Here is a 27,327-nt window from a genome sequence, read left to right on the forward strand (position 1 = left end):
AGGACATCGTGTTAAGCAAAAGTTAGTGTGTTTGGGCTTAAACCCTAACTACCATTAATGACTTTTTCTAATGGGGAAAAAAATGTTCTGAATTCCAAACAACTTTCCTATAAATGACCATTTGCAGGGTACAGACAGGACTTGAGAGTCACTTGGAATGAGTTTCTTGCCTCCCAAGTGAACCGGGCAGTGGAAAGGAGGAAAACAGTCTTTGGTTGACAAAGCCACGTGCAGATCCCCCCCCCCCCCCCCCAGCGTGCCAGGTGTGAAAGGTGGAGCTCGGCAGGCAGTTAAGGGCTTTTTCAGTTGTAGATTTATATGATTTTAACAGTGATATCTGCCTTAGCATAATATCCTCACTTAGCATAATGTTTTTAAGATTCATCCATGTTATAGTACATATCAATTTCATTCTTTTTTAAGGCTGAATATATTCCATTGCATATATATATGCACCACATTTTACCTATTCATCTTACTCTTGCTTTTGTATTTAGACAACTGTATGGTTTCTCCCTTTATTCTTATTATCTTTCTTCTATCCTTATTATTCTCACTTCTTTTGATGGATTATTTGAAGTCATGGTATCTAGTCTGGATTCCTATCATTTTGGTCATTGAATACACTTTGTTTTGTTAATGTCCTGCTTAAAATGTAGTGCTCAGAATGAAACAATATTCTGTGGTTAATTAGAAAGAATACAGTGGCTCATTTATTTCCTATAATCTGGATACCACACTTCTATTAAGATTATGTTAACTTTTTTAGAAACCACATTGTATTTTTGGCTCACATGAATCTTTAAAAGTAATATTACCAAGTTAAATTTTCCTTATGATATAATTATGTATTTCTTTAAAATTATAAAATACTTAAGGAACAGAAAAAGATAAACATTACCCAATTTAGAAAATTGAACATTACTGATATAGCTGAGAGTCCTGGTACCTCGCCAATCTCATTTCCCTCCGTCTCTCGAGGTAACCACTATTCTAAATTTTGATATTATGCATTTCTTTGTACTTTTCATTACATATGTATTTCTAATTAGAGTCTAAGTCTAATTAGTTTTTCTATTTCTAATTATATAATTGTATTGCTTGTTTTTCAATTTTATATAAACAGTATTACATGAAATATGTAATACTTTTTAGTCAGCTCTTTTCTTCAAACATGAGATTCATCTATGTTGATGCATGTAGTTTTAGGTCATTTTCACTGCTGTAGTTCCCTTTCTATTCATAGTTAATGTATTCATATTTTCTGATTGATGAACATTTATTTTTACTTTTTTTCTTTGTAATTATTTCTCAAACTTCAATGCAGAAACCTTACATTTCTTTAAAATGCCGCCTTGTTGGTTTTAGTCCGTCTTTCCAGCTTGAGTTAGTTTTGAATGATGATCCAATCATATAGCTGCAAATTTGGTATGGACCCATGATTTATTAGTGAATCTGAAATCAAATTTGCAAATTACTTTGAAATACAGTTTTTCTAGGACTGGAGAACAAAACACATTTTAGTGTATCAGGTTACTATACTAGCCTCAACTGTCTTTGACTGTAAATTCTTCTTTTATATCGTTTGGTTTTGAAGAACATAGGTAATTTTGTCTTTGACACATGTTAACACTATTTAGTTTTTTTCTCAAGCTGTAGTTTGGATTTGACTTTCTCCCTCCTTCCCACTCTTTCTTGCCATTTTTAGAAGGGTTTTTTTTTCTTTTTCCTTTTTTTAAGCTCTGTCCTTTAGTGGCCTTAACCTTTTGGCTATTATTTTTATAAGAATTCTTTTGCTATACTGTCTTTTAAAACTTCATTATTGTACAGATATCCCCATAATTTCCCTGCTGTTCATGACTGTGTCTTTAATACTTTCTTCATTTCTTCCAAAAATTTCTGATTGTATAAAGACAATTTCACTGTCATATCCCAAGGCCTAGAAAAGAACCTGGCATTTACTACAGTAAATGAACATCTCTTTCTAGAATTGTCTGTCCTTATATGTTCTGTAATTTTGTAGAATCCTTGGCCATGTAATCATGCCTTTTCTTTCATGTGTTTTAAAATTTGTTTATAATAAACTTACACGTTTGACTGACCTACTTTTCTCAATATAAAAACTTTGTGAGGGGCACCTGGGTGGCGCTTTCAGTTAAGCATCCAGCTCTTGGTTTTTGGCTTAGGTAGTGATCTCAGGGTCGTGAGATCAAGCCCCATATTGGACTCTGCTCAGTGTGGAGTCTGCTTAAGATTCTCTCTCCCTTTGCCCCTGCCCCACATGTTCTCTCTCCCTCTCTCTCAAATAAATAAATAAATCTTAAAAAAAAAACCTTTGTGAAATTGTTATTTTCTGCCAAGTTTCCTGATATGATCATGTTATGAACAAATTGTTTTTTATTGCTCAGAATTAAGTACACAGTAATAGGATCCTTCCCTTTTAAGAGAGGGAAATGTGATCAAACTTAATACTTTTATTGAATTCTTTTAGCAAATATTGGGTTATCCGACATGTTCTACTGTTATTATTTTTAAGGATGAAAGAATTTTTTGGACTTTTGTTATTATGAAAACTTATACTTTTCTGTATGTTGTTTGGATAGAAGACATTTATTCTTCATTGGACAACAAATCATAACCTCCTTGGATTTACAGCTGTAGAATATTATTTTTATTTTTTGATTAAAAATGTTTTTAAGTTTTATTTTAGTTCCAGTTGGTTAACATATGGTGTAATATTGGTTTCAGGTGTATAATATAGTGGTTTCAGTACTTCATACATCACCTGGTGCTTATCGCAACAAGTGCACTCTTTAATCCTCATCACCTATTTCACTCATCCCTCCACCCACCTCCCTGATATACTCCACTGTTATTAAATCTTGTCTCTGTGACAGTGTTAAAACTGTGAAAGGAAGCATTTTACCTTCTGGTAGTCTGTGGTATATTTTTCACATTATCTGTTGTGGTGGTGGGAGACAACCATAGTATCTGTTCCAATCTTAGAATGTTTGCTAAAACAAGCCATGATCTAGTGCAAGTTTCTGATTCATACTTGTACACAAATCAGATGACATTTGATGTTCAGTTAATTTACTGTAGTCTTCTGGTCAAAGTGAAATTTTACCCATCTAAAAAATCTTAGAGAATTTCTTGAGTTTAGAAGTTAGTTAAATATTGCTAGCCTGAATTGGCTCTAAGATAATAAAATGAAAATAAGAGTGTAAGAAAAGATCCATAAGTCTTAGGTTAAATTTTTTTGCAGCTAGAAATTTTCAGGTTTAGTCTGCATTTACCTTGAGATTTTTGAACTTTTAGGTTCTTCCTTTCTGTTATTCCTTCAGACTAAACTATTTGTTTTTTTGCTTTCTAGAAGAGTTTAGATGGATACAACACCTGATATAAATAACAACGTTAAAGATTTTTGGTCTCTACCTCTAAAGAAAGACGATAGTCTTTATATTGGTGTAGTTTATTCACAGCCTCTACTTACTAGTCACAATGTATCTCATAGTAGGCCAGTCTGGTATTTGAAGGCCAAAATACTTCATAAGATATATGTGTTGCAGTTATTCCAGTAATACAAAGCATTAGTCTTACTCTTCTGTAGCACTTATTCTTATTTTCGACACAATTTAATACACTTGGCTATTTAGTTTCCTAGTCAATGTAGATTAGCAAATAGCAGATTAGAAGAGATTTTGGAAGCTACTTGTTGACAGGCCACGTGGACATCTGCAAGAAATCTGGATTAATTCTGCAAATAAGTGAATAGGAAAACTATTAAAGGAAGATACAAAAAATAAAAAAAACACAATCCTTTATGTATTCCTGTGATAGAGCTTACTGTCCCCACAGACTTTAGAAGCCCTTAAGGACATAAGCACTGCATAGTAATTGAAGTTCATGATGATGACTAAATCAGTAAAGGTTTAATTATGTTCTGTAGGTTATTTAGATGAAATGAGGAAACACATCCACTTTATAAAGATTCCCATTCAGAATTGCTAACCGGACACATTTTTGACACCCAAAGGGAGTAAAACTCAGTTCTTTGGAAAATGAATTTTTTGGTTTCACTAGTTCCTCAGTGATGCCTAGTAATCATGGGGATAGTATCCTTCTGGGAGGGCCCAGGTGATATACTTTGAGAATAAGTGTAGACATCGTCTAAGTATGAGCTTGAATTCTATGGAGAAGTGAAGAGCATTTCTTTAGTCTTAGAAGGAGATGAGTAAATTTGTTTATTTGAAAATATCTTTGAATGAACTGATTCAACGGTATTAGTCATCATAGAAATGTCTTAAATTAAAAATTAAGTTGTTGAAAACAGCATGTTCATGCCAAGTGACATTTCTGACTCATTCATTATGGCAAATATTCTTTACAAGTCTACCTAAGGAGTAGTTTAAGGTCAGAATAATTGCAGAAGGTTGGAGGGAGAACCACAAAGAAACTTTTTTGTGTATTTTAAATTACCATTTTTATCTGAAAACCACATAGGTGGTCACTGCTATTTTTCTAGAAGTATAAATTAGTACACTTAAATGAGTTATCAGGGAAAGATGCCTTCCTGTGGTTTTGAGGGGATTGATTTTTTTTAAAGATTTTATTTATTTATTCATGACAGACACACACACACACACACACACACACACACACAGAGAGAGGGAAAGACAGAGACACAGGCAGAGGGAGAAGCAGGTTCCATGCAGGGAGCCCGACATGGGACTCCATCCCTGGTCTCCAGGATCACACCCTGGGCTGAAGGCAGCGCTAAACTGCTGGGCCACCCGGGCTGCCTGAGGGGATTGATTTTATTGGGAAACTATTTTCTGCATATTTTTTTGAAACTTCAATACTTGAACGTTTTTTCTTTCCCTTTGAAAGAATGCCATTGGATTCCATTGTCTGATTAGAGAAGCAGATGGGCCTTTTATCCTTTTTTTTGTTTTTTTCCCCTTCTAACCCAATTGGTAATTCTGACTTTATAATATAGTCTTTTAAAAATAATCCAGTTACATCACTATTCTAATTTCCCTTTTGTTTTCTTTCTTACCTTCCTTCCTATCTGTAAAATCTTAGGATTGGGTGGAACCTTAAAGGTCAGTTAATGTAAGGACCCACTTGATGGAAGAACCTTTTCTCTGACATCCCTAATAGATGGTCATTCATCTTCTCATGGGGTGTTTCCAGTGATAATAAGCTCACTATTCCTAAGCAGCTCATTTAACTATTGATATCTCTAATTATTATGAATTTATTCTTTTTACTTTATTGAGATGAGCACTTTGTAATTTCCACAGATCAATCTGAATTCTGCCCTTAGAAATCACATAGAATTTGGCAGCTCTTGAAATTTGTGAGAATAATCATTTCCTTGCTTTCTATTCTCTTTATCTAGATTAAGTATCCCAATATCTTCTTTCTTTTCTTTTTTTTTTTTTTTTTTTTTTTTTAGAAAAGTAAACTCTATGCCCAATGTGGGGCTTTAACTCATGACCCCAAGATCAAGAGTTATATGTTCTACCGACTGAGCCAAGCAGGCTTCCTAACTATCCCAACATCTTCAATTATTTACCTGATGACATGGTTTCAAATTCCATCATTATCTTTTTCTCTTCTTCAGACAAATTCTGGTTTGAGCTACTAGATGGTATGATTGTGCTCTTTACTGGAATAGGAAAAAGAGAATCAAGAGTTTAATTTTGGATGTGTTGTATTGAGATGCTAATGAGATAGCCACCTCTCTTTCTTTCTTCTGTTTTGGTTCTTTTGCTATACCTCTTTTATTAAGCCATTTATCAGAGTGGATCTAGGAACGTGTATTATAAAAATGCCTCAGACTGAGACAGGAGACTGTCTGGGTTAATGAGAAGCAGGCTAGTGAAATCAGCTAGAAAAACTAAGGGGGATGGTTGTTCTTAAGCTTTGGTTGCAGGGCTTTTCAAATTTCTCGTCCCATATTGGTTTCAGCTTCCCTAGGGATCCCCATTGTGAATTTTTTCACTGATAACCTGAATTTACCCAATCATGTGTTGAATTTCTCTCTGCCTTTAGCCTCTCCTGCCTCTACTTTGTTTACCTACTTCCCTGCTTTAAAAACCTGCAGTGGCTCTCCACTGCCTTCAGGATGAAGTCTGAACTATGTATTTTTAAAGATTTTATTTTTTTATTTGACAGAGAGAGACTTGATGTTGAGATGAGAAGTGTAGTTCCGAAGGAGCTTGGTGGTGCCATCCTATCGCTGCTCAGGATGTGCGCTGTCTGTAATGGCTTGCTGCAAAACAAATGCTGGGGGCACCTGGGTGGCTCAGTTGGTTAAGTGTCTGATTCTCGATCTCAGCTCAGGCCTTAATCTCAGGGTGGTGAATTCAAGCCCCATGTTGGGCCCACGCTAGATATGGAGCCTACTTAAAAAAAAAAAAATTAATAGCCCACCTTCTCCAAGAAAAAAAAAGAAAAGAAAAGAAAAAAAAAAGCACAAACAAACAAATGCTAAATGCCATTTTCGCTTTTCATTTTTTTGGTAAAAGTGCAAATCCTTTTCAGATTTCTTTGAGTTAATGAAAACAGGCATAGATGGTCCCCACTTTATAATGGCTTGATTTATAATTTTTCTGACTCTACAACACTGCAAAAGCTATTATGGATTCAGTAGAAACTATGCTTTGAATTTTGATATTTTCCTGGGCTAGTGATATGTAATACTATACCCTCTTGTGATGCTGAGAAGCCATGCAGTCATGAGGGTAAACAACCAATATTCTTAGAACCATTCTGCAACAAGTTTTTTTCATTTTCAGTACAGTATTCAATAAATTACATGAGATATTTAACACTTTATAATGTAGTAGGCTTTATATTAGATGATGTTATCTAACTGTAGGCTAATGTAAGTGTTCTGAGCACATGTAAGGTGGGCTAGGCTAAGTAAGCTATGATGTTCTGTGGGCTAAGTGTATTAAGTGCACTCTCAACCTGAAATATTTTCAATTTACTATGGGCTTATCAGGACGTAACTGCATCATACATAAGTGGTGGAAGATCTCTACTAAGTAGGTCTTTCTTAAATAAGCAAAGTGGCATAACTCAAACTTTTGAAAAGCAGAGGATACCTGTATGTCTTGTCTCCCTAAGAATTGTGTATTACTCTTTTTTTGGGTCCCTTTTCAATTGCTAAACCCAAGCCTTATACACGATTAGTACTCAGTAAACCTTGATAGATGTTCACAGAGCTAATTTAAAGAGTATTACTAATACCTAAATCATTACATTTCATCCATTAATGGTGATTATAAGGAATTTTCTTAGTGGTGCCAGGCTGTAGTGTTTTTATAAAGTTTTCCACCAAAGAAGCATTAATGGAGTACTGACTGTACTAATGTTAGAGAGAGATACAAAAAAGATGAAAGATACCATTTAGCCCTTACAAATTTGCTCAGTATCAGATTTTTAAAGATCCGATTTGCCTGAAGTCAACAGGTGCACACTGTTAAAACAAGTGTATCTTGTTTTATACCAGATGGGGTGTAATTCCAAGGGTTTGGAAGATTAGGATTGAAATGGAATGGGAACTCATTGCTTTGTCTAAAATGCTGTTGTTGTTTGTGTTTTGTTTTTTTAATCAAAAGACTTCTTTTTAACATTAAGTAAAAAGATACCCCCTTTTGGATTTTGTATCCAGAAGGAAAGGAATATCATTTACTGCAAACAGGAAGGGCCTGTTTGTAGAGCATTTATCCTGTCTTTGCTGCCTTTTTTTTTTTTTTTTGTATCTTTTCCTCTGGTTACCCATCTTATCATTTGTAAAGCTAAGAACTTGGCTGCACTTGGCTGCACGTATAACAGGTTAATCAGGGTGAGTTTATTTGAGCTTTTAGTAAATGGTCCACAGGATATTTTCTTTCTGCTATTTAGTTTTTAATTCTGATCAGCCTCAGAGCTAACTGGAGATACTTGCCTGGTTTATTGTTTGCATTTAATATTCTCTGCTTAAATTCTCCTTTGCTTTTGTGGCAATTACTAATAGTGTTGCTACCCATGTGTGCATGGCTAGAAGGAACATGCATGAAAACTGTCCTTAATTTATTTTTCCTTGCATAAATTGTAGCATCTCTGTTGAGTATTAATTACATTGTCTGATTTCCTGCATTTAATATATGATACTACTTAAAGTTGGTTTCACTATGTTCCCGTAGAATTCTCTTGCCCTTCTGCTTGTATGCGTGTTCCTTATATTGTGCTCTTATCTGTTCTTTACTTATGTCCAATTATGTGGCAAAATGTCTCCATTTTGCATTGATAAATGTTATTCTCTAATTCTTTACTCCTTTTTTATTTAAAAATATTTATTAAAGGGTGCCTGGATGGTTCAGTGGTTGAGTGTCTGCCTTTGGCTCAGGTCAGTGATCCCAGGTCCTGGGGTCAAGTCCCACATCAGGCTCCCCAGAAAGAGCCTGCTTCTCTCTCTGCCTGTGTCTCTGCCTTACCTTCTGTGTCTCTCATGAATAAAATCTTTAAAAAAATTTATTGGGCACTTCCTATTTATCAAACACTTCTGCGTATTTGTGAGTTTCTGTTAAATAAGACAGAGACACTGCCGTCATGTGTCATACATTCTATTGTGGAGGGAAGACAATTCAAAACCAGGAAAAGAGAAAAGTAAATAAGATAATTTTAGACAGCAAGTGCTATGCAGAGAGTTAAAATATGGCGATTTGATAGTGTGTTGGTAGCTAATTTTTAAAAATTTGAATAGAGTTAACATGCAGTGTTATATAATAATAATTCCACTATTGAGTGTTTATCCAAAGGAAATGAAAATACTAATTTTTTTTTTAAAATACTAATTTGAAAAGATATATGCACTCCTATGTTCCTATGTTTATTGCAGTATTATTTACAATAACCAAGATATGGAAGCAACCTAAATGTCCATCAATAGAGAAATGGATAAGGAAGATGTGGTAAATATATATAATGGAATATTATGTAGCCATATAAAGGATGACCTTGTGCCATTTGAGATAACATGGATGGATTTAGAGGGTATTATGCTAAGTGAAATAAGTCAAATTGAGAAAGGCAAATACAATGTGATTTCACTCATAAGTGGACTCCAAAACAATAATAAAACAATGAATGAATAAACAAACAAAAAGCAGAATCAGACCTATAAATACAGAGAATAAACTAATGGTTGCCAGAGGGGAGGAGTTTCAGAGGGTTGGGCAAAATGAGTGAAGGGGGGGAGTGGGAGATAACAGGCCTCCAGTTATGGAATAAATAAATAACGGGATTAAAAGACACAGCATAAGGGATACAGTCAATGATATTGTAAAGGTGATGCATAGCTAACCTGTGTGAACGTAGTACAATGTATAAACTTGTTGAATCACTTTATTCATATACCTTGATTATTCATTCGTAAATGTGTCAAAGAGATCATCATACCAGTGGACATATCAAGAATACTAACTCTGGGCAAGTGTCATGACTACTTGGTCAATTTGGAATTGCCATAGGTCTATAGTTAAAATTTTTAATTAACTTTTGATTAGGCAACAAAAGGAATTCCAAAAAATGTTAATGGTTTAGCTTCCACATTTAACAATATGTTGAATTATTTGCTTCATTCATTAATTCAGCAGGCATTGTTGAGCATTTATTGTGTCAAGTATTTTTCACTGTTCATATTCTATTTTCTAAAAGTAGCTTTTTGCCATCTTTATATCAGGCATTTTGAGTATGTTCCAGAAGTAATAGTGTTTTTTTATGTCTTGCTACTCAAAGAGTGGTCATTGGGCCAGCAGCATTGGCAACCTCTGGGAGCTTGTAAGAAATGCAGAATCTCAGGCTACCCTCCAGACTTGCTGAATCAGAATCCGTATTTTAAAAAGATCGCTAGGTGATTCAATGCACATTAAAATTTAACAAGTACATATATAGCATATGGATTGTTACCATCTGTGTGTGTTTTTAAACAATTGAGTACTTTTACCCATTCAGCTACTTTGAGATTCCCTTTCATGTGAAAGCAATTATAGGAATATCCTTAGACAATCTTTTCTATTTTTAAAACTATATGAAAAAAATTATAAAACACAGGAGTAAGTAAATACTCTTATTTACAGAAAGATACAAGTAAAAGACTGTTAGAAGTGGAGCTTAAATGGTTTTCATATCTGCTAAAACTTTCACAAAAATTGTAATTAAAAAAAACATAGATTACGAGAGACCTTGCTGCAAAATTTGTTGAGTGGAAAGGTTTTATTATTTTTTTAAATATTTATTTAAAGATTTTATTTATTCATGAGAGACACAGAAAGAAAGAGAGAGAGAGGCAGAGAGAGAGAGAGAGGCAGAGACATAGGCAGAGGGAGAAGCAGGCTCCATGCAGGGAGCCCGATATGGGACTCCATGCCGGGTCTCCAGGATCATGGGCCAAAGGCAGGCGCTAAACCGCTGAGTCATCCAGGTGTCCCGGGAAGGTTTTAACACAGAGGTCCTTTCAGTACCTTTTCCATAGGGTGAATAATAAAGGCATATCTGAAACCCATGGAAAATAATGCTAAGTTCTCATCCTGTCCTTTATTTTTACAGAGGAATATGAAGTAAACTAATGTTCTCAAATCATTACTCTTCTAGAAAAAGTAGTAGTTTGATATCCAGGTTTTCTTTCTGGTTGTTTGATTACTTAGAGACTAAAGAAAAATAATTTTTGGAAAATCAATTGTCTACTCCTAATATGACGAGGAATGGAAGACAATTTTATTTCTTTTATTTAAGTACAAGTGTACCTCACTCAAGGGTAACAAATTAAGAATGTAGATTGATCAGTAAATGTTTTAAGTAGTATTTATAAAGACTGAATTGTATATTTTATTAGCACAGAGTAATTTTTATGATGTAGTAAATGAGAATAGAAAATGTGCTTCGGTAAATTTTTTATTGCTTAAAATATTTTAATATTTTTATTGCTTAAAAAAAATTGCCAGAGAAATACATCATAGGTAGAACAGCAAGTGTGAAGGGCCTAAGAAGGGAATGAGCTAAATATATACTTCATTAATTTGGATTGTGAACATTCAAAAAAATTGCTTCATCTAAACAGTTTGAAGCAGATGTTGAAGACAATGTAAATGCTGCTTTTTGAGTGGAGGGCTTTTACGTATAGCAGTGAAAGTGTGAGATCATCCATAGTCAACTTTATTTCCTGGTGTCACAAAAGTTCCCTTGTGTGTTGGTTTTTTTTTTTTTTAAGATTTTATTTATCTATTTTAGAGAGAGAAAGAGCATAAACAGGGGAAGGAGCAGAGGGAGAGGGACAAGCAGACTCTGTGCTGAACATAGAGCCCAACTTGAGGCTTGATCCCAGGACCATCATGACCTGAGCTGAAGTCAGACACTTAACCAACTGAGCCATCTAGATATCCCTGGTTATTCTTTAGTAAACTATATGTGACAATGTTCTTTGGCTATTATTGTGAGAACTGATTGATAATACTGGGATTTTGTGATCAAGAGGCTAGAAACTGACAAGGGTGAAGTATGTGATATCTACAGCCTACCTTCTTTGTTTTTGCTCTCAGTATTTGCTTTATGAATCTGCCTTCTATATTTTGTTCCTTAATTTTTTTGTTATTTTTCAATTTTTTTCTCTATTGTAATAGCTTTACTGTCTACTCCTAAAAATGCTGAGCATTCAAAATCATATTTTTTAGAAGGAAAAAAGGTCTTGAATTTAGAGCAGGGTACCTGCTTTAAAGGTAAGCAGGGTATTATGAGATTATATTTATTATTATAACATGAAAATTTAAGGATTTTTTAGTGATTATTTTAATTATATATTTCTTATTGGTGTCTGATGAATGGTCACAATTTGTATTTGCTGTTCTTAATAGAGAAGTCTATGCATTCTAAGACATATAAGGAAAAAGAACAATAAAGAGTTGCGGATCTTTGAATCTCATCATTTCTTGGAGTGTAGAGAAGTTTGCAAAGCATAATCCTTGCAAACTTTGCACTTTTATTAGATTGATACCCTCAAAGCATGGTACACAAATAAGATCTTTTTTAGGAAGGATAAAATGGTATTTGCTATATACAGTTCAGAGCATCGAATTTAAAATATGCATTTCTCTAAGTTGGCCTCAGGGGTAAGGTAATTTCTCCATGTGCATATATTTAGCAAGTCAAAGCATTAAGAATTTATTCAGAATGTATACAGGTAAGATATTTTTGTACTTTATTTTTTTTTAAAATTTTTCTTTAATTTTTATTTATTTATGATAGTCACAGAGAGAGAGAGAAGCAGAGACATAGGCAGAGGGAGAAGCTGGCTCCATGCACCGGGAGCCCGACGTGGGATTCGATCCTTGGTCTCCAGGATCACGCCCTGGGCCAAAGGCAGGCGCTAAACCGCTGCGCCACCCAGGGATCCCTATTTTTGTACTTTAATGGAAAGTCTCATGCTTAATGGACTGGGGTACTGTCTGTTGGTGATTAAATACCTAAATATGTTAATTTTGGCACACTTGACATAATTTAGGGTTTTGTCCACAGAAATCGGTTTTGATTATAAGAGCTCCCCTTTTCTGTCTTTTTAATAGCAACATCATGACAACAGAGAAGAGTTTAGTGGCTGAGGCTGAAAATTCACAGCACCAACAACATAAGGAAGAAGGTGAGGGAGTCACAAATTCAGGCCAACAAGAAACTCAGCTGGAAGAGTTTTCTCAAGAGGCAGCTGAGGGAGATAATCATTGTGAGCAGAAGCTGAAAACATCTAATGGAGATACCCCTACACATGAAGACTTAACCAAGAACAAGGAGCGGACATCAGAAAACAGGGGCCTGTCACGGCTGTTCTCATCATTTCTCAAAAGACCAAAGTCTCAGGTTTCTGAGGAAGAAGGCAAGGACGTAGAGTCAGCTAAAGAGAAATGTGAAGGAGGTCAGAAAGAGATAGAATTTGGAACCAGTCTTGATGAAGAGATCATTTTAAAAGCCCCAATTGCAGCTCCTGAACCTGAACTCAAAACAGACCCATCCTTGGATCTTCATTCATTAAGCAGTGCAGAAACTCAGGTAAGGATGTGCAAATGTGTGAGACATGTGTAATAAAGACAAGTTATACACCTTATTTTTCAGTTAATAACCTTTGGTGTTATTTCTTACTAACCAGCTAATTTAGGCATTGATTGATAGGAATAAGTAACATTAAGCTTCGGAATTTCTGTTGTAAAGAAATTGATGTAGTCAATGGAAACTTGACTTTTTAAAAGATATTCTCTGTACTTTTATATTTACATTTTATAAATCAAGTAAAACAAAATGAAAGAAAAGTATTTATCAAATGAGTTTATTTAGCCTATGTATCAGCTGTGATGATAGAACAAGTCCAAGATTTTTAATAAGAGAGGGGAAAAAGTGAGGTGGTTTAAAGTTCATTTTGTTGGAATTATTAGGCATGGGACAGTTTATCTGCAAACATGGCCCTTTTTATGAAAATCCTCATAGAAGCCATGTAATAGATTCAAGCCATCCAGAAAGAATTATGTGCTAGATTAGAGCCATGCCTGCCTTATCTTTATTGTTTTCTCCAACTAGATGATATAATAGAGTGTAAGTTATGGATAAGAAAGGCTAGTTATTTATTTCACCTTTGTAATAAACAATAGTTTGGGGCCTTAACTGTGTCACAGTTATGCCTTGCTACTCAAAGAGTGGTCCTTCGGTCAGCTGCATTGGCAACCTCTGGGAGCTTGTTGGAAATGCAGAGTGTCAGGCTCCGCTGCAAACTTGCTAAATCAGAATCTGCTTTAACCAAGATTGCTGGGTAATTTGATGCACATTAAAATTTAACAAGTACGTATATAGCATGTACTAAATATGAGTTGTGAATTTATTTATCTGTCAAAAAAACATCAAAAGTATTAGTACTATAACTCCGACTATTTTCTAGGAATCCCATTTGCTTCTAGCCTTACTATCTATAAATTAAAAACTATTTTAAAGGTGTTTTTATTTTTTTATTTTTTATTTATTTTTTAAAGGTGTTTTTATTTCTGAAGCATGTGAGCATTATTTGCATTGTTAAAAATATAAATCCTAGGGCAGCCCCGGTGGCGCAGCGGTTTAGCGTCACCTGCAGCCCAGGGTGTGATCCTGGAGACCCGGGATTGAGTCCCACCTTGGGCTCCCTGCATGGAGCCTGCTTCTCTCTCTGCCTGTGTCTCTGCCTCTCTCTTTCTCTCTCTCTCTCTGTCTGTCTCTATGAATAAATAAATTAAATATTTAAAAATCTTTATATATATATGTACATATATATGGGCTACATAGTTTTATTGGAGTTTTCTAAAAATATTACATGTATTTCTAGAAATATTACTTATATATTAAAAGTGCAGATAGTAAAATTTAGGTTAAAGTTGTAATTTTACATACTTGCTATTTGTGAAATGTTGAAAAGAAGATTTACTATATAGTATAGTTGTTAAAAATGCAGGCTATGAAATCAGTCTAGAAAATCATAGCTGAGTGACACTTTTGCTTTATTAGTTTCCTCCTCTGTGCAATAAAGATAAAATTCACCTCCTTTGGCTATTACAAGGATTAAACAAGATAAACATGGAATGCTCTTAAGATATTGCTTGCCACTCATTAAATGTTAGTTATTATTACTCAGTTCATCAACATGAACAGTAAAGGCAAAGAAACCCTATGTATTTTAATATCATGAATTTAATTTTATTTTAGAAATACCAAGAGTTAAATTTACATTATCTTTCAGGAAACCTTGTACTTTGAGGAGGTTTTTAACTGCCATTTTTCTCCTCTGCTTTATGTAGGGAAAAATTTATATTTTGTTTTAGTTAGCATTTGAATCAGGGCTAGTCTATTTTATCTAAAAATCATAGCATTTGTACTGAAGTTAAAACAGATGACGGACAAAGTTAATTTTAGATTTAACTAAAGTCTCATTCATTGAAACTTTATTAAATCAGAATAATGATAAATTATATGCAAGTGTTTATATATAAAGAAAAAGAAAAATAGTAATAATAAATTTCAAGGAGATATTGCTTAAAGGAGAAAACTCTTTTGGGCTTTTTAGAAGCTAGTATTTATAATCAAAACCTCATGGATCAGAACCTTGTACGTAAATGTTTATTTGTTTAACCATATTTCTGTATGTGTGGTAGAGTTTCACTTGAGTGGTCCTTTTCCATCCAGATTTTTTAAAAGTAAGTTTGCATTATAGGACTGTACCAGTCTTCATGTAGGGTACCTTGGATTTTTTGGAAGCCATGTATCTGTTTTTAATGTTATTTATTCATTCAACAAATACTTCCTGAAAACCTACTATGTATGCCAGGCCCCAAGCTGGATATCATTAGTAAATAAAAAGTACAGTATGACAGAGAGGTTTAAGATCATGAATTCTGGAGCCAGACTGGTATGTAACTTATTAACTGAATGATGCTGTTGTATGAGTTACTTTAACTTCTCGGGCTTCAGTTTCTTTTCTTTTCAACTTTAATGCAGTATAGTTACAATACAGTGCTATATCAGTTTCAGATATAGTGAATTGACAGTTCCATACATTACTCAGTGCTCATTATCAAAAGTGTTATTGATCCCCTTCACCTTTTTTTTTTTTTTTTGGTAATTGAGTTATTTTTTTAATTTTATTTTTTCATATCATAAACTTATTTTCTTTTTTATAAATTTTATTTTAATTCCAGTATAGTTAACATCAGTGTTATATTAGTTTGAGGTATATAATATAATGATTCAGCAATTCCATATGTTAGTGTTCATCAAAATAAGTGTGCTCTTAATCCACCTTCCCCTATTTCCCCCATTCTCTCCCCACGAACCATCTGTCTGTTCTCTATAGTTAAAAGTCTATTTTTTTGGTTTGTCTCTCTTTTTCTTTTCCCTTTGTTTTGTTTCTTAAATTCCACATATGCGTGAAATCATATGGTATTTGTTTTTCTCTGACTGACTTACTTAACACTGTATTCTCTAGATCTGTCCATGTTGTTGCAAATGCCAGGGTTTCATTTCATTCTTTTTTATGACTAAATAATATTCCATTGTAGATATATACCACATCTTCTTTATCCATGGACACTTGGGCTGCTTCCATAATTTGGCTATTGTAGTAATGCTATGGTAAATATAGGGGTTCATACAGTAAATATAGGGGTTTAGGTAAATACCCAGTAGTGCAATTACTGGATCATAGTGTAATTTTAACTTTTTGAGAAACCTCCATACTGTTTTCTGCAGTGGCTGCACTGGTTTGCATTCCCACCATCACTGCATGAAGGTTCCTTTTTCTCCACATCCTCATCAATGCTTTTTGTTTCTTGTGTTTTTTATTTTAAAGGTTTAATTTTAAGTAATCCCTATACCCAATGTGGAGCTTGAACTCACAACCCACAGATTAAGAGTCATATGCTTTACCAACTGAGCCAGCCAAGGTACCCCATGTTTTTTTAGCCATTCTGATAGGTGTGAAGTGATACCACATTGTGGTTTTGATTTACATTTCCTTGATGAGTGATGTTGAGCATCTTTTCATGTGTCTTTTGGCCATCTGGAGGTCTTCTTTGGAGAAATGTCTGATCATGTTTTCTGACCATTTTTATTTTTTTTTAAAGATTTATTTATTTATTCATTCAGGGAGAGCGAAGAGAGAGGCAGAGACACAAGCAGAGGGAGAAGCAGGCTCCATGCAGGAAGCCCGATGCGGGACTCGATCCCGGGTCTCCAGGATCACACCCCGGGCTGCAGGCGGCACTAAACTGCTGCGCCACCGGGGCTGCCCTCTGACCTTTTTTTTTTTTAATTTTTATTTATTTATGATAGTCACAGAGAGAGAGAGAGAGAGAGGCGCAGAGACACAGGCAGAGGGAGAAGCAGGCTCCATGCACCAGGAGCCCGATGTGGGATTCGATCCTGGGTCTCCAGGATCGCGCCCTGGGCCAAAGGTAGGCGCCAAACCGCTGTGCCACCCAGGGATCCCCCTCTGACCATTTTTAAAGTGGATTATTTGTGGGTTTTGGTGTTATGTAAAATTTTAATGCTAACCTTTAATCGGATATGTCATTTGCAAAAATCTTCCTCCATTCAGTAGTTTATGTTTTAGTTTTGTTGATTTTTTTTCCCTTGGCTGTGCAGAGGTTTTTATTTTGATGTAGTCCCAATAGTTATTTTTGCTTTTGTTTCCTTTGCCTCAGAAGATATATCTAGAAAAATTTGCTACAGCTCTGGCCTCTGTTTCTTTTCTGTCAAATCGGGATAATATTAGTCTCCTCCCCACAGGCTTATTATGAGGATAGAGTGAGTTCATATAAATAATGCTTTTAGAATAATAACTGGTCCATTTTAATTGTTATACAGTATTGTTGTTGTTGTTATAAAAGAAACATAATCCTTACTCTTGATGACTTTATAGTCTAAGGGAAGAGACAGAAAAGTAGTAAATATAAAATAATTATTTATTATAAATGTTATGAAGGCAATAAACAGGGTACTGACATGAATAGCAGAGTGAGGATAGGATAGATAGGATAACCAATTGAAGGCCTCTCTAAAGAGGTCACATTTAAAAGGATCATGAAGGATGAGAAGGAGCCTTTTAGACCACCTCCAACATCTAAGGCAGGAGCCAAATAATTAAGTCCTTTTTCCTTTATGTCAACCATGTATTCTGAAAGAAAGAATTAGTGAGGTTTAGTTAAGAATCTTTCAGTAGTTTTATTATATTGGAAGAAAGTATGTACCACAATGTTTCATTTACCTCTGTAACTTTGGGGTGACTTCATGAGAACCCTAGGAAACCCAGATTTCAATGTCTCTTGCTTCTTTGAATCTACTTCACATTGAGCATGATTGATAAGTGTTAGAATGGAGTTAACTGGCAGTTACAGTTATTAGCCTAGTTTATATGTTGCTTTATGCTCTAAATTGGTCCCAGAATCCCTCTTATCCATTCACAAGATTTAGAATATGTGATAAACCACATCTCATTTGTAACTCATAAAGCTACCTTGCTAAAATTGAAGAGCATGGGGCAGAGGTGGTAAGGTTTTGATAAACTTTAATAATATATAATCGTTGGGATGCCTGGGTGGCTTAGCGGTTGAGCGTCAGCCTTTAGCTCAGGGCCTGATCCTGGATTCTCAGGATCGAGTCCTACATCGGGCTCCCTGCATGGAGCCTGCTTCTCCTCCCTCTGCCTGTGTCTCTGCCTCTCTCTCTCTGTGTCTCATGAAGGAATAAATAAAATCTTTAAAAAATAATAATATATAATCGCATAGTCAGGAAGAATATATAATGCTGAGAGTAATAGATTGGTGTCTTCTAGTTGACCTGAAACCTTCATTTATTGATTTGAAAGATAGGATTCTACCTGAGAAATTTCAAGGATAGCATAGAATATGGATCTTTTAGGAGATCATAATATCTTTTATAGATAAATTATTTAATCTTAATATCACTTTTTTTTTAAGATTTTATTTATTTGAGAGTGAGAGAGTGAGAGAATGAGCAAGGCCCTGGTGGGAAGGGGAGGGGAGTATAGAAGAGAAGCAAACTCCTTGCTGAGCAGGGAGGCGAGTGGCAGTGCTGGGCTAGGTCATGACCTGAGCCAAAGGCAGATGCTTAACCAACTGACTGAGCCACCCAAGTGCCCTTCACTTACAATTTGTTTTTAACAGTTTTTCTTCTTCACTGCGTTTATTGGTAGAATTATTATGGTTATTAAAAATGTATACAGCAGGGGGCACCTGGGTGGCTCAGTGGTTGAGCTTCTGACTTCAGCTTAGGTCGTCTAGGGATTGAGTCCCACGCTGGGCTCTCTGCATGGAGCCTGCTTCTCCTTCTGCCTGTGTCTCTGCCTCTCTCTCTCTCTGTGTCTCTCATGAATAAATAAATAAAATCTAAAAAAAATAATAAATAAAATCTTTTTTAAAAAAATGTATATAGCGTATTTTGTGAAATGTCCTTATTCCTGACTTGATGTCATGGATATGTAGCCTGCTCAGGAAGAACACAGAGAAGATCCAGATTTTGAAACTAAGGAAGGAGGAGGACTTGAAGAGTGCTCTAAAATAGAAGTAAAAGAAGAAAGTCCTGAGTCCAAAGCAGAAAGAGAGTTAAAAGCTTCCCAGAAATCAATCAGAAGACACAGAAACATGCACTGCAAGGTTTCTTTGTTGGATGATACAGTTTATGAATGTGTTGTGGAGGTGAGTGCATTTTAATTTCTGTAGTCAGAACTCTTACAAATTGCTTTATGTAAGGTTGAGTAAGTAGTGTCAGTGACTCTTTCTGTGGAAATGTTAATAGTGATTTTCTGGAAGCAGAGGTCTGGAAGGATGATGAATGAGTCCTATTTTCTTCTCCAGTTTTTTCTGTATCTACCAAATCTTGTGAATGGAGCATGTGTTACTTTTATAATCCAAAACAATTTTGTGTAAACACAACTTGGTTTGTTATTTATAGAGTGATCTGCCAGGCAGCCTCAATTTCTGATATTAGTTCTAGCTATCCCCATAATCATATCTGTCAAAAAATGTAATTTCTGCTGTCCCAGATCTAAACCTGAGTAAGCCTTGGTTTATTCAATGTATATCTTTATCCCTATGAAGTAGTATATAAAAAATTTAAAGCAAATAATGTCATTTCTTAAAATACTCTATTATTTTCTGAAAAAATAAGTAATCGAGTCAGGATTGAAGAAAAATGTCAGTTACTTGGTTATTCTTTTGCTGCTTCAAGGCAACTTAAAATCCTTAAAAATCTACTAACCATTTTCTTAACTAGAGCAGTAATTATCAATTATGATATGCTTGATATAAAGCAATTATTGTTATAACTAATTGTAGCCTTCATTGTAAAACATATAATTCACATATACTTGTATTTTAGGTATATAATTATGAATTGAATTATTTATATGCAAATGCAAATATATCAAAGCACTAATAGTTGAAAATATCACACTATATCTATTAATAGACATTCCGTCTCCAAGTTTTAAACAAGAAGTCAAGAAAAATACACTATTGCACTTTGAAAATAGCAGCTATACCTGGTAACTAGAGACTTCTGGTCTACTCTTTCTGCTTCTCACCACTAGCTAGTTGAGAGAAGGGAAAAACTATTCTACACATTCTTCCCATTCAGACCAAGATCAGATATGGGTTCTTTGTATCTGAAACATTTGGAGGCAGATATGTTTCAGAATTCAGAATATTTTGGATTTTAGAAAGGCAGTAAGTACTTATGCTGCATATTTCATAACACACCCAGTGGGGTATGTGGCAGTACCAAGATTCATTTTTTTTTTTCTTAGAGACTTTATTTATTCATTTGAGAGAGAGAGCACGAATAGGAATGAGGAGCAGAGGGAGAAGCAGACTGCTGATCAAGGAGCCCTGCTCAGGGCTTGATCCTAGGACCCTGAGATTATGACTGAGCCCAAGGCAGATGCTTAACCAACTGAGCCACCCAGGCGCCCCCAAGATTCATTCTAAGATGGGTACATAAAGATCATATATAGCCTCATAACACTTAAGAACTTTGGAAACGCCCCCCCCGCCCCCCCCCCCCGGAAAAAAAGCCCAAAATTTTACTTTTTAGAGCTTCTGGATTTTGGAATTATAAATAAGGGAGTAGGGACCTTTTATGAAGAATTCTCAAATCATTTCTGTCATTTGGAGTGAAAACATAAAAGGGAATAAATGAAAAAAATGATTACCTAAGTGTGGAAATAAATTAACATCTATATGAATTACTAACAGTCATTAAAAATAACTGCTCATTGAGAAGAGACATGTATATCAAAAAATTATTTCTAATTTTTTGAAGCATTTAAAAAATATATTTCTCATTAGTATGTTTGAGTTTTTTCAAGAATTCCAGTGCATAGTTAGGGTACATATAAATATTCTTACCATTTTACATATGAGAAAGCTAATGTTCAGAATTATTAAACAAAATGACCTAGTTTGTTTAGCTTGTAAATGGAGGAGCCAGGACTTTTTGACTATACATCTTAGCTTTTAAGTTAGGCTAACTAGGAATATTAATACTCAAATTTGGCAGTGGTTTGCTTTTCTAGGTAAAGAAACATTAAGAAAATGATTTGTAACACAACTGAAAAAGCTACTGCAATAGGTAACATCTGTAGGGCATCTAAACTTTGTGTATTTTTCAGCAGGGAGTTGAGACATTGCTCATTCTCTTGGAACATTTGATCTAAGAACGGTAGAAAGTCTAATGACTTCCATTGTTGCTATTAACCGTCAATGTTGACATTAGATTCAGTGAACTTAGGTGGTCATGATGACAACAGCCCATAGCAAACTTCAGGAAATACTGCACAAAAAAATAAAGAATATGATGTTTAAGATGGAAGTAGGGAAGGGTTGATGAAGAGAAGGTAAAATTTTGCTTTGAATTCTAGCACTATTTCTAAACCACTGTAAGTGTGTTGCATATTTAAACTGACAAATTAAGAAACAGGATTTTTTTATAACCCACATTGTTCTACTTATGCTATATAAACCATCTGAAAGTGGTGGTAACAAAGGATAAAAGAAGAAATAGGGAAGTGATGTTTTATCTTATTTGGTGATAAATACAGAAATAAGAGGTAACCTCAAAATATTTATGTCTTTGCAGAAACATGCTAAGGGACAAGATTTGCTTAAACGAGTGTGTGAGCACCTCAATCTTTTGGAAGAGGACTACTTTGGTCTAGCCATTTGGGATAATGGAGCCTCTAAGGTGAGGAGACTGCTTGTCAAAATACTTGTTTTGGGGATCCCTGGGTGGCTCAGCGGTTTGGTGCCTTCCTTTGGCCCAGGGTGTGATCTTGGAGTCCCAAGATCAAGTCTCACGTCAGGCTCCCTGCATGGAGCCTGCTTCTCCCTCTGCCTGTGTCTCTGCCTCTCTCTCTCTCTCTTTCTCTCTCTCTATGTCTATCATGAATAAATAAATAAAATCTTAAAAAAAACCCACAAAATACTTGTTTTGATTCTTTTATTGTTGTTAAGAGTGTATTTATGCCTGCCTCTCCAAGGCACAGTGTACTTAAGAGTATTCTTGCTTATTCTTGTTTCTCAGATTTTCCTCTAGAGCAAACATTTTAAAGAAAAGGCCATTTCTGTTCTTTCATCATTGAGAGAAAAAATGTACTGTACTATCTTTTTAAAGGATAGGGGATGTACAGAGCTATGATGTCCTGATTAGCAAGTAGATACCAATAACTTCATATATTATGCAATTAGTATTGTATCTAATAGATTCATAATAGATATTTGTTGAATGGATGATCTATCAATATTATAGGATAATTATATATATTTAAAGTTTGAGAGTAATATTATAAAGGAGAATAAAGTTCCAATATTATTGAAAAGTCCTACAATGAATCTGACATTTTCTTCCAGCCCAAAAGGAAGCTAGTAGTTAACTTTTGAAAGAAGTAAAAGAAAATATGAGAACATGGAGGAGGAAGGAAAGGTTAAAAGTCAGGTATTTACTTCAGGGAACTTGAATTATTTCCTAGGCCACTTTACTGAAAATTATAGACAGTTATCTTAAAATCTAATGATGAAAAAAATCTTCAGTCCAGTTCCATAAGTCTTTGCGGGTGCTATCCTAGATGATAGAGATAGGGCTGTGAATAAGATAGACATGGTCCCTGCCCTCTAGAACTTATGGTTTAGTGTGACGAGTGTTATGCAAAAGGAAATACAAGATGCAATGACAGGGTATGGCCAGGGAAGTCTTCTCTGGGAAGGTGACGCCTGAGCCAAGAACTGAAAGATTAAATGGGCAAGTGAAGCAGAAAGATAATGACTTGTATAAGGGCCCAGAATTGAGAGAGTGGCATTGGAGGAACTAGGAGACTGGTTAAACATAGGTAGTGAGGAACAGAGTGAGAAATAAACCTGGAGAGCTACACAGGGACCACATCATGGAAATAGAGTTTTGTATACAATGTATTTAAAGCCGTTTTTGTTGGTTCTTTCTTTCTCCAAGGTAATTTATACTTATTAAGAAAAGTTGAGGGACAGCAGGCTTTAACAACTGCAGGCTCTATAGATTGGATTATTTGAGCTAGATAATGCAAGCTAGAAGACATGGACTTGCTCTTTGCCTAAATAGAATCTATTTGTAAAATGTACTAGTAGTTACCTAGTAGTTTGCAACAGTTTGTCCTCCTGTGTGAGTGATTGTTGTTTCAAGCAGAAGAGCTATGTCTACCAACACTAAGTTAATATTGTTCTTTAAGGACTCTTTGGTCAAACCAACTTGCACTGAAGCATCTTAAGTTTCATTAATAAGGGAAGATATAAAGTAATTAAAAAACTAAATACCCCCCCCCCGAATTATAGTGAAAAACATTCAGCAGCTGTGAGCTAGGAAAATTCTTCCATGGATCAAGGAAAATACTCTGAAAAGTATTTTATGTTATACAAGTTCAGTGAGATAAAGTTCAATGTTTTAACATTGTGGGTCCAAAAAAAAAAAAAAAAAAAAAAAAAAGAAAGAAAGAAAGAAAAAGAAAAAAAAATCCAAAGTTGATTTGAGGATGTTTGAGAATGCTTGAATTTGGCATATCAGTAAAGTCACTGAATACTTCCTTATTTAATATAACTGGAAATAATTTTTCAATGAACCATGTATAGTTAAATTTCAAGAAGTTAGCTCATCTAAAGACATTCAGCAGAGGAAATTCCTTTCCATTTGCAGTTGAGCTTCTAGGGCCTACATTGCTTCCAAAACTTTTAACCATTCTTGGTGTCATCCATACTTGTCCTGTCAGCAGGTTTTATTTCCTTTATAATACTTTTTAAAATATTAAAAAGCAAATGTTAAATTGTTTTATTTACATTCATTTATATATTTATGTGTAAAGTGATATCAAAAATGGCTAATATAAAAGCTGAATAGCAAAGTACTAACCCAGCTGTATAAAAGAAGTCATTATTATCCCTCTTAGATAAAAATATTTCTGAGAGAAAAAGCTGTTGTTTCATTTTTTTTTTGCCATTAACAAGTTTACTTCATAGTGATAGAATACAAATTTTATATGCAACACACGAACTTTGGTATTACAGAATTTAACCTGTTTCTATAAACTATCATACGGTGTTACTCTGCTTATCTAAGAGAAAGTGTGTTGTGCCAACAGACCCCTTTTTCCTATAGCATTGTTTTTACTATGTATTTTAGCTTTCTTGCCCTTTAACAAGATGAAAAAACTTCCAAGTTCCTATCAGGAAAAGTTAACCCAAATTTCAGTTTAAACACTAGAAATAAGGTTCTGTGCAACTCCAATCTTTTACCTGAATACTATAACAAGGCTACAGTGTTGACCAAAACAAGACACAGGTTTCTCATTAAACTTTTGTTTTAATGGGTCTCAAAATTCTGTGACAGATTTTTGGTCAAGTTGTTTCCATTAAAAAGTACTGATTTTAAAAACTAATAACTTAAAACTGCCACACACGCACACACACACACAAAAAATGGTCCACAAAACATTCTCCTTTCCTTCTGAAGGTTTTACGATGCATTGTTATCATTAACCAGTCTTTTACTATTAAACTTAAATGGCCAATTGACACAAACAGTTCTGAGACCGTTCTTCCACCACTGATTAAGACTGGGGTGGCAGGTATTGGGGATAATATTCATTTAGCCTTTCTGAGCTTTCTGGGCAGACTTGGTGACTTTGCCAGCTCCAGCTGCCTTCTTGTCCACTGCTTTTTTTTTTTTTTTAAAGATTTTATTTATTTATTCATGAGAGACACACACACACACACAGAGAGGCAGAGACACACAGACAGAGGGAGAAGCAGGCTCCATGCAGGGAGCCCGATGTGGGACTCGATCCCAGGTCTCCAGGATCACACCCTGGACTGTATACTGCAGTAAACCACTGAGCCACCCAGGCTGCCCCTGTCCATTGCTTTGATGACACCCACAGCAACCGTCTGTCTCATGTCACGAACAGCAAAACGGCCCAGAGGAGGATAGTCAGAGAAGCTCTCAACACACATAGGTTTGCCAGGAACCATATCAACAATGGCAGCATCCCCAGATTTCAAGAACTTGGGACCATCTTCCAACTTCTTTCCAGAACGACGATCTATCTTTTCCTTCAGCTCAGCAAACTTGCAAGCAATGTGAGCTGTGTGACAATCCAGCACAGGTGCATATCCAGCACTGATTTGGCCTGGATGGTTCAGGATAATCACCTGAGCTGTGAAGCCAGCTACTTCCATTGGTGGGTCATTTTTGCTGTCACCAGCCACGTTGCCATGACGAACATCTTTGACAGATACGTTCTTGACATTGAAGCCCACATTGTCCCCAGGAAGAGCCTCACTCAAAGCTTCATGGTGCATTTCAACAGACTTTACTTCAGTTGTACCATTGACTGGAGCAAAGGTGACCACCATACCAGGCTTAAGAACACCAGTCTCCACTCGACCCACTGGGACAGTACCAATACCACCAATTTTATAGACGTCTTGGAGAGGCAGATGCAAGGGCTTATCAGTTGGACGAGTTGGTGGCAGAATGCAATCCAGGGCTTCAAGCAGTGTGGTTCCGCTGGCATTCCCATCTTTACGGGTGACTTTCCATCCCTTGAACCAAGGCATTTTAGCACTTGGCTCCAGCATGTTGTCACCATTCCAATCAGAAATTAGCACAAATGCTACTGTGTCAGGGTTGTAGCCGATTTTCTTAATGTAGGTGCTGACTTCCTTAACTATTTCCTCGTACCTCTTCTGGCTGTAGGATGGTTCAGAGGAATCCATTTTGTTAACACCAGCAATTAGTTGTTTTACACCCAGTGTGTAAGCCAGAAGGGCATGCTCATGGGTCTGCCCATTCTTGGAGATACCTGCTTCAAATTCACCAACACCAGCAGCAACAATCAGGACAGCACAGTCAGCCTGAGATGTGCCTGTAATCATGTTTTTGATAAAGTCTCTGTGTCCTGGGGCATCAATGATGGTCACATAATACTTGCTTGTCTCAAATTTCCACAGGGAGATATCAATGGTGATACCACGTTCACGTTCAGCTTTCAGTTTATCCAAGACCCAGGTATACTTGAAGGAGCCTTTTCCCAACTCAGCAGCCTCCTTCTCAAATTTTTCGATAGTTCTTTTGTTGATCCCACCACATTTGTAGATCAGATGGCCAGTAGTGGTAGACTTGCCTGAATCTATGTGTTCAATGACGACGATGTTGATGTGAGTCTTCTCCTTTCCCATTTTGGTTTAGGTTTAGTGGTGGTTTTCACGACACCTGTGTTCTGGCGGCAAACCCGTTGCGAAAAAGCAAAGCTCTTGTTTCAGAATCATAATCTAGTTTCAATTTCCCTGAGAGTTTATAAGAGTCCCTTTTGGGGAAGTCAGTGGGTAAGTGAATTCTGGGAAACAGGGCTTATCATATTCAGGGCATTTGACAGGTCTGTAGTAGGGTCCACGTTCATATAGGATATCCAACAGGAACATGGTCAGAGGCAATGAGGTGTTCGATATTTTTTGCTTCTGAATTCACTGTGACCAAACTGGCTCTCAGAAATAGGTCAAAGCAGACTTTTTCTTTGGGTCAAAATTGAGGGTCTTTAAGCCGATCCAGGAAGTAGGGCATAGAAGGGAAAACAGTAACTTGCCAAGCAAATCTTGTACAAAAATGAATTTTGGGAAGACTTACCTTAGCGTTGTCAAGTTAAAGGGCCAATACAGTAGCAAAAGTCATCTTGGTGATGACAGTCCTTCTTCAATTTGCTATCTCTTGAGTCATACTTGTTCAGTATGGATGAATTGTCTTTTTGTCGCCATCCCTGGTATTTACCATCATCCTCATCCTAGGGATATGATTTGCCTCATTTCTGTGACGTTTCTCCTATTTCCTTTGTCCTAGCTTTTCCTTGTGTTTTGATAGAGTGCTGCTTCTGAGAAATGGCACATGAGATGTAATCTTTTTGAGACATTAGATGTCTGAAAAATGTCTTTCTCCTACCCTCACATTTGGTTGTTAGTTTGGTTGGGTATAGAATTTTACACTTGAAATTATTTGCCACCGTAATTTTGATGGTATTGCTTCATTGTCTTCTGGCTTCCAATGTTGCTCTTTTTTTTTTTTTCCCAATGTTGCTCTTGAGAAGGCCAAAGCCATTCTGATTCATGATCTTTTGTATGACCTTCCCATTGTAGAATTAAGCTAGTAGAATCATATTGTCTCTCTCCCTTCCTTTTTTCTTTTCTG

At 35.6% G+C, this 27,327-nt stretch overlaps 2 protein-coding genes across 17 annotated transcripts in view; one reads left to right on the top strand and one right to left on the bottom strand.

The window, feature by feature from the left end:
- The window catches only part of EPB41 (erythrocyte membrane protein band 4.1), a 199,597-nt gene that overhangs the window by 76,205 nt on the left and 96,065 nt on the right, over positions 1–27,327 (top strand). For 15 of the 16 annotated variants that reach the window (XM_055332341.1, XM_055332340.1, XM_055332344.1 and 12 more), the window contains exons 2-4: positions 12,615–13,092; positions 19,056–19,268; positions 21,709–21,813. In XM_055332341.1, coding sequence (XP_055188316.1) covers positions 12,615–13,092; positions 19,056–19,268; positions 21,709–21,813 — 796 coding nt within the window. The remainder of the gene's footprint in view (positions 1–12,614; positions 13,093–19,055; positions 19,269–21,708; positions 21,814–27,327) is intronic. The other variant, XM_055332346.1, reaches the window with a different exon arrangement.
- Positions 24,748–26,327, bottom strand: LOC129513904 (elongation factor 1-alpha 1-like; the record flags this gene model as incomplete). The annotated part of the gene is made up of 2 exons (XM_055332358.1): positions 24,989–26,327; positions 24,748–24,800 (listed from the first exon to the last, which is right to left on the bottom strand). Coding segments are annotated over exons 1-2 (1,392 nt in total), but the record flags the coding sequence as incomplete, so codon positions are not given.

The sequence above is a fragment of the Nyctereutes procyonoides genome, unplaced genomic scaffold (genome assembly GCF_905146905.1).
Source record: "Nyctereutes procyonoides isolate TBG_1078 unplaced genomic scaffold, NYPRO_anot_genome, whole genome shotgun sequence".
Taxonomy (NCBI): Eukaryota; Metazoa; Chordata; class Mammalia; order Carnivora; family Canidae; genus Nyctereutes; species Nyctereutes procyonoides.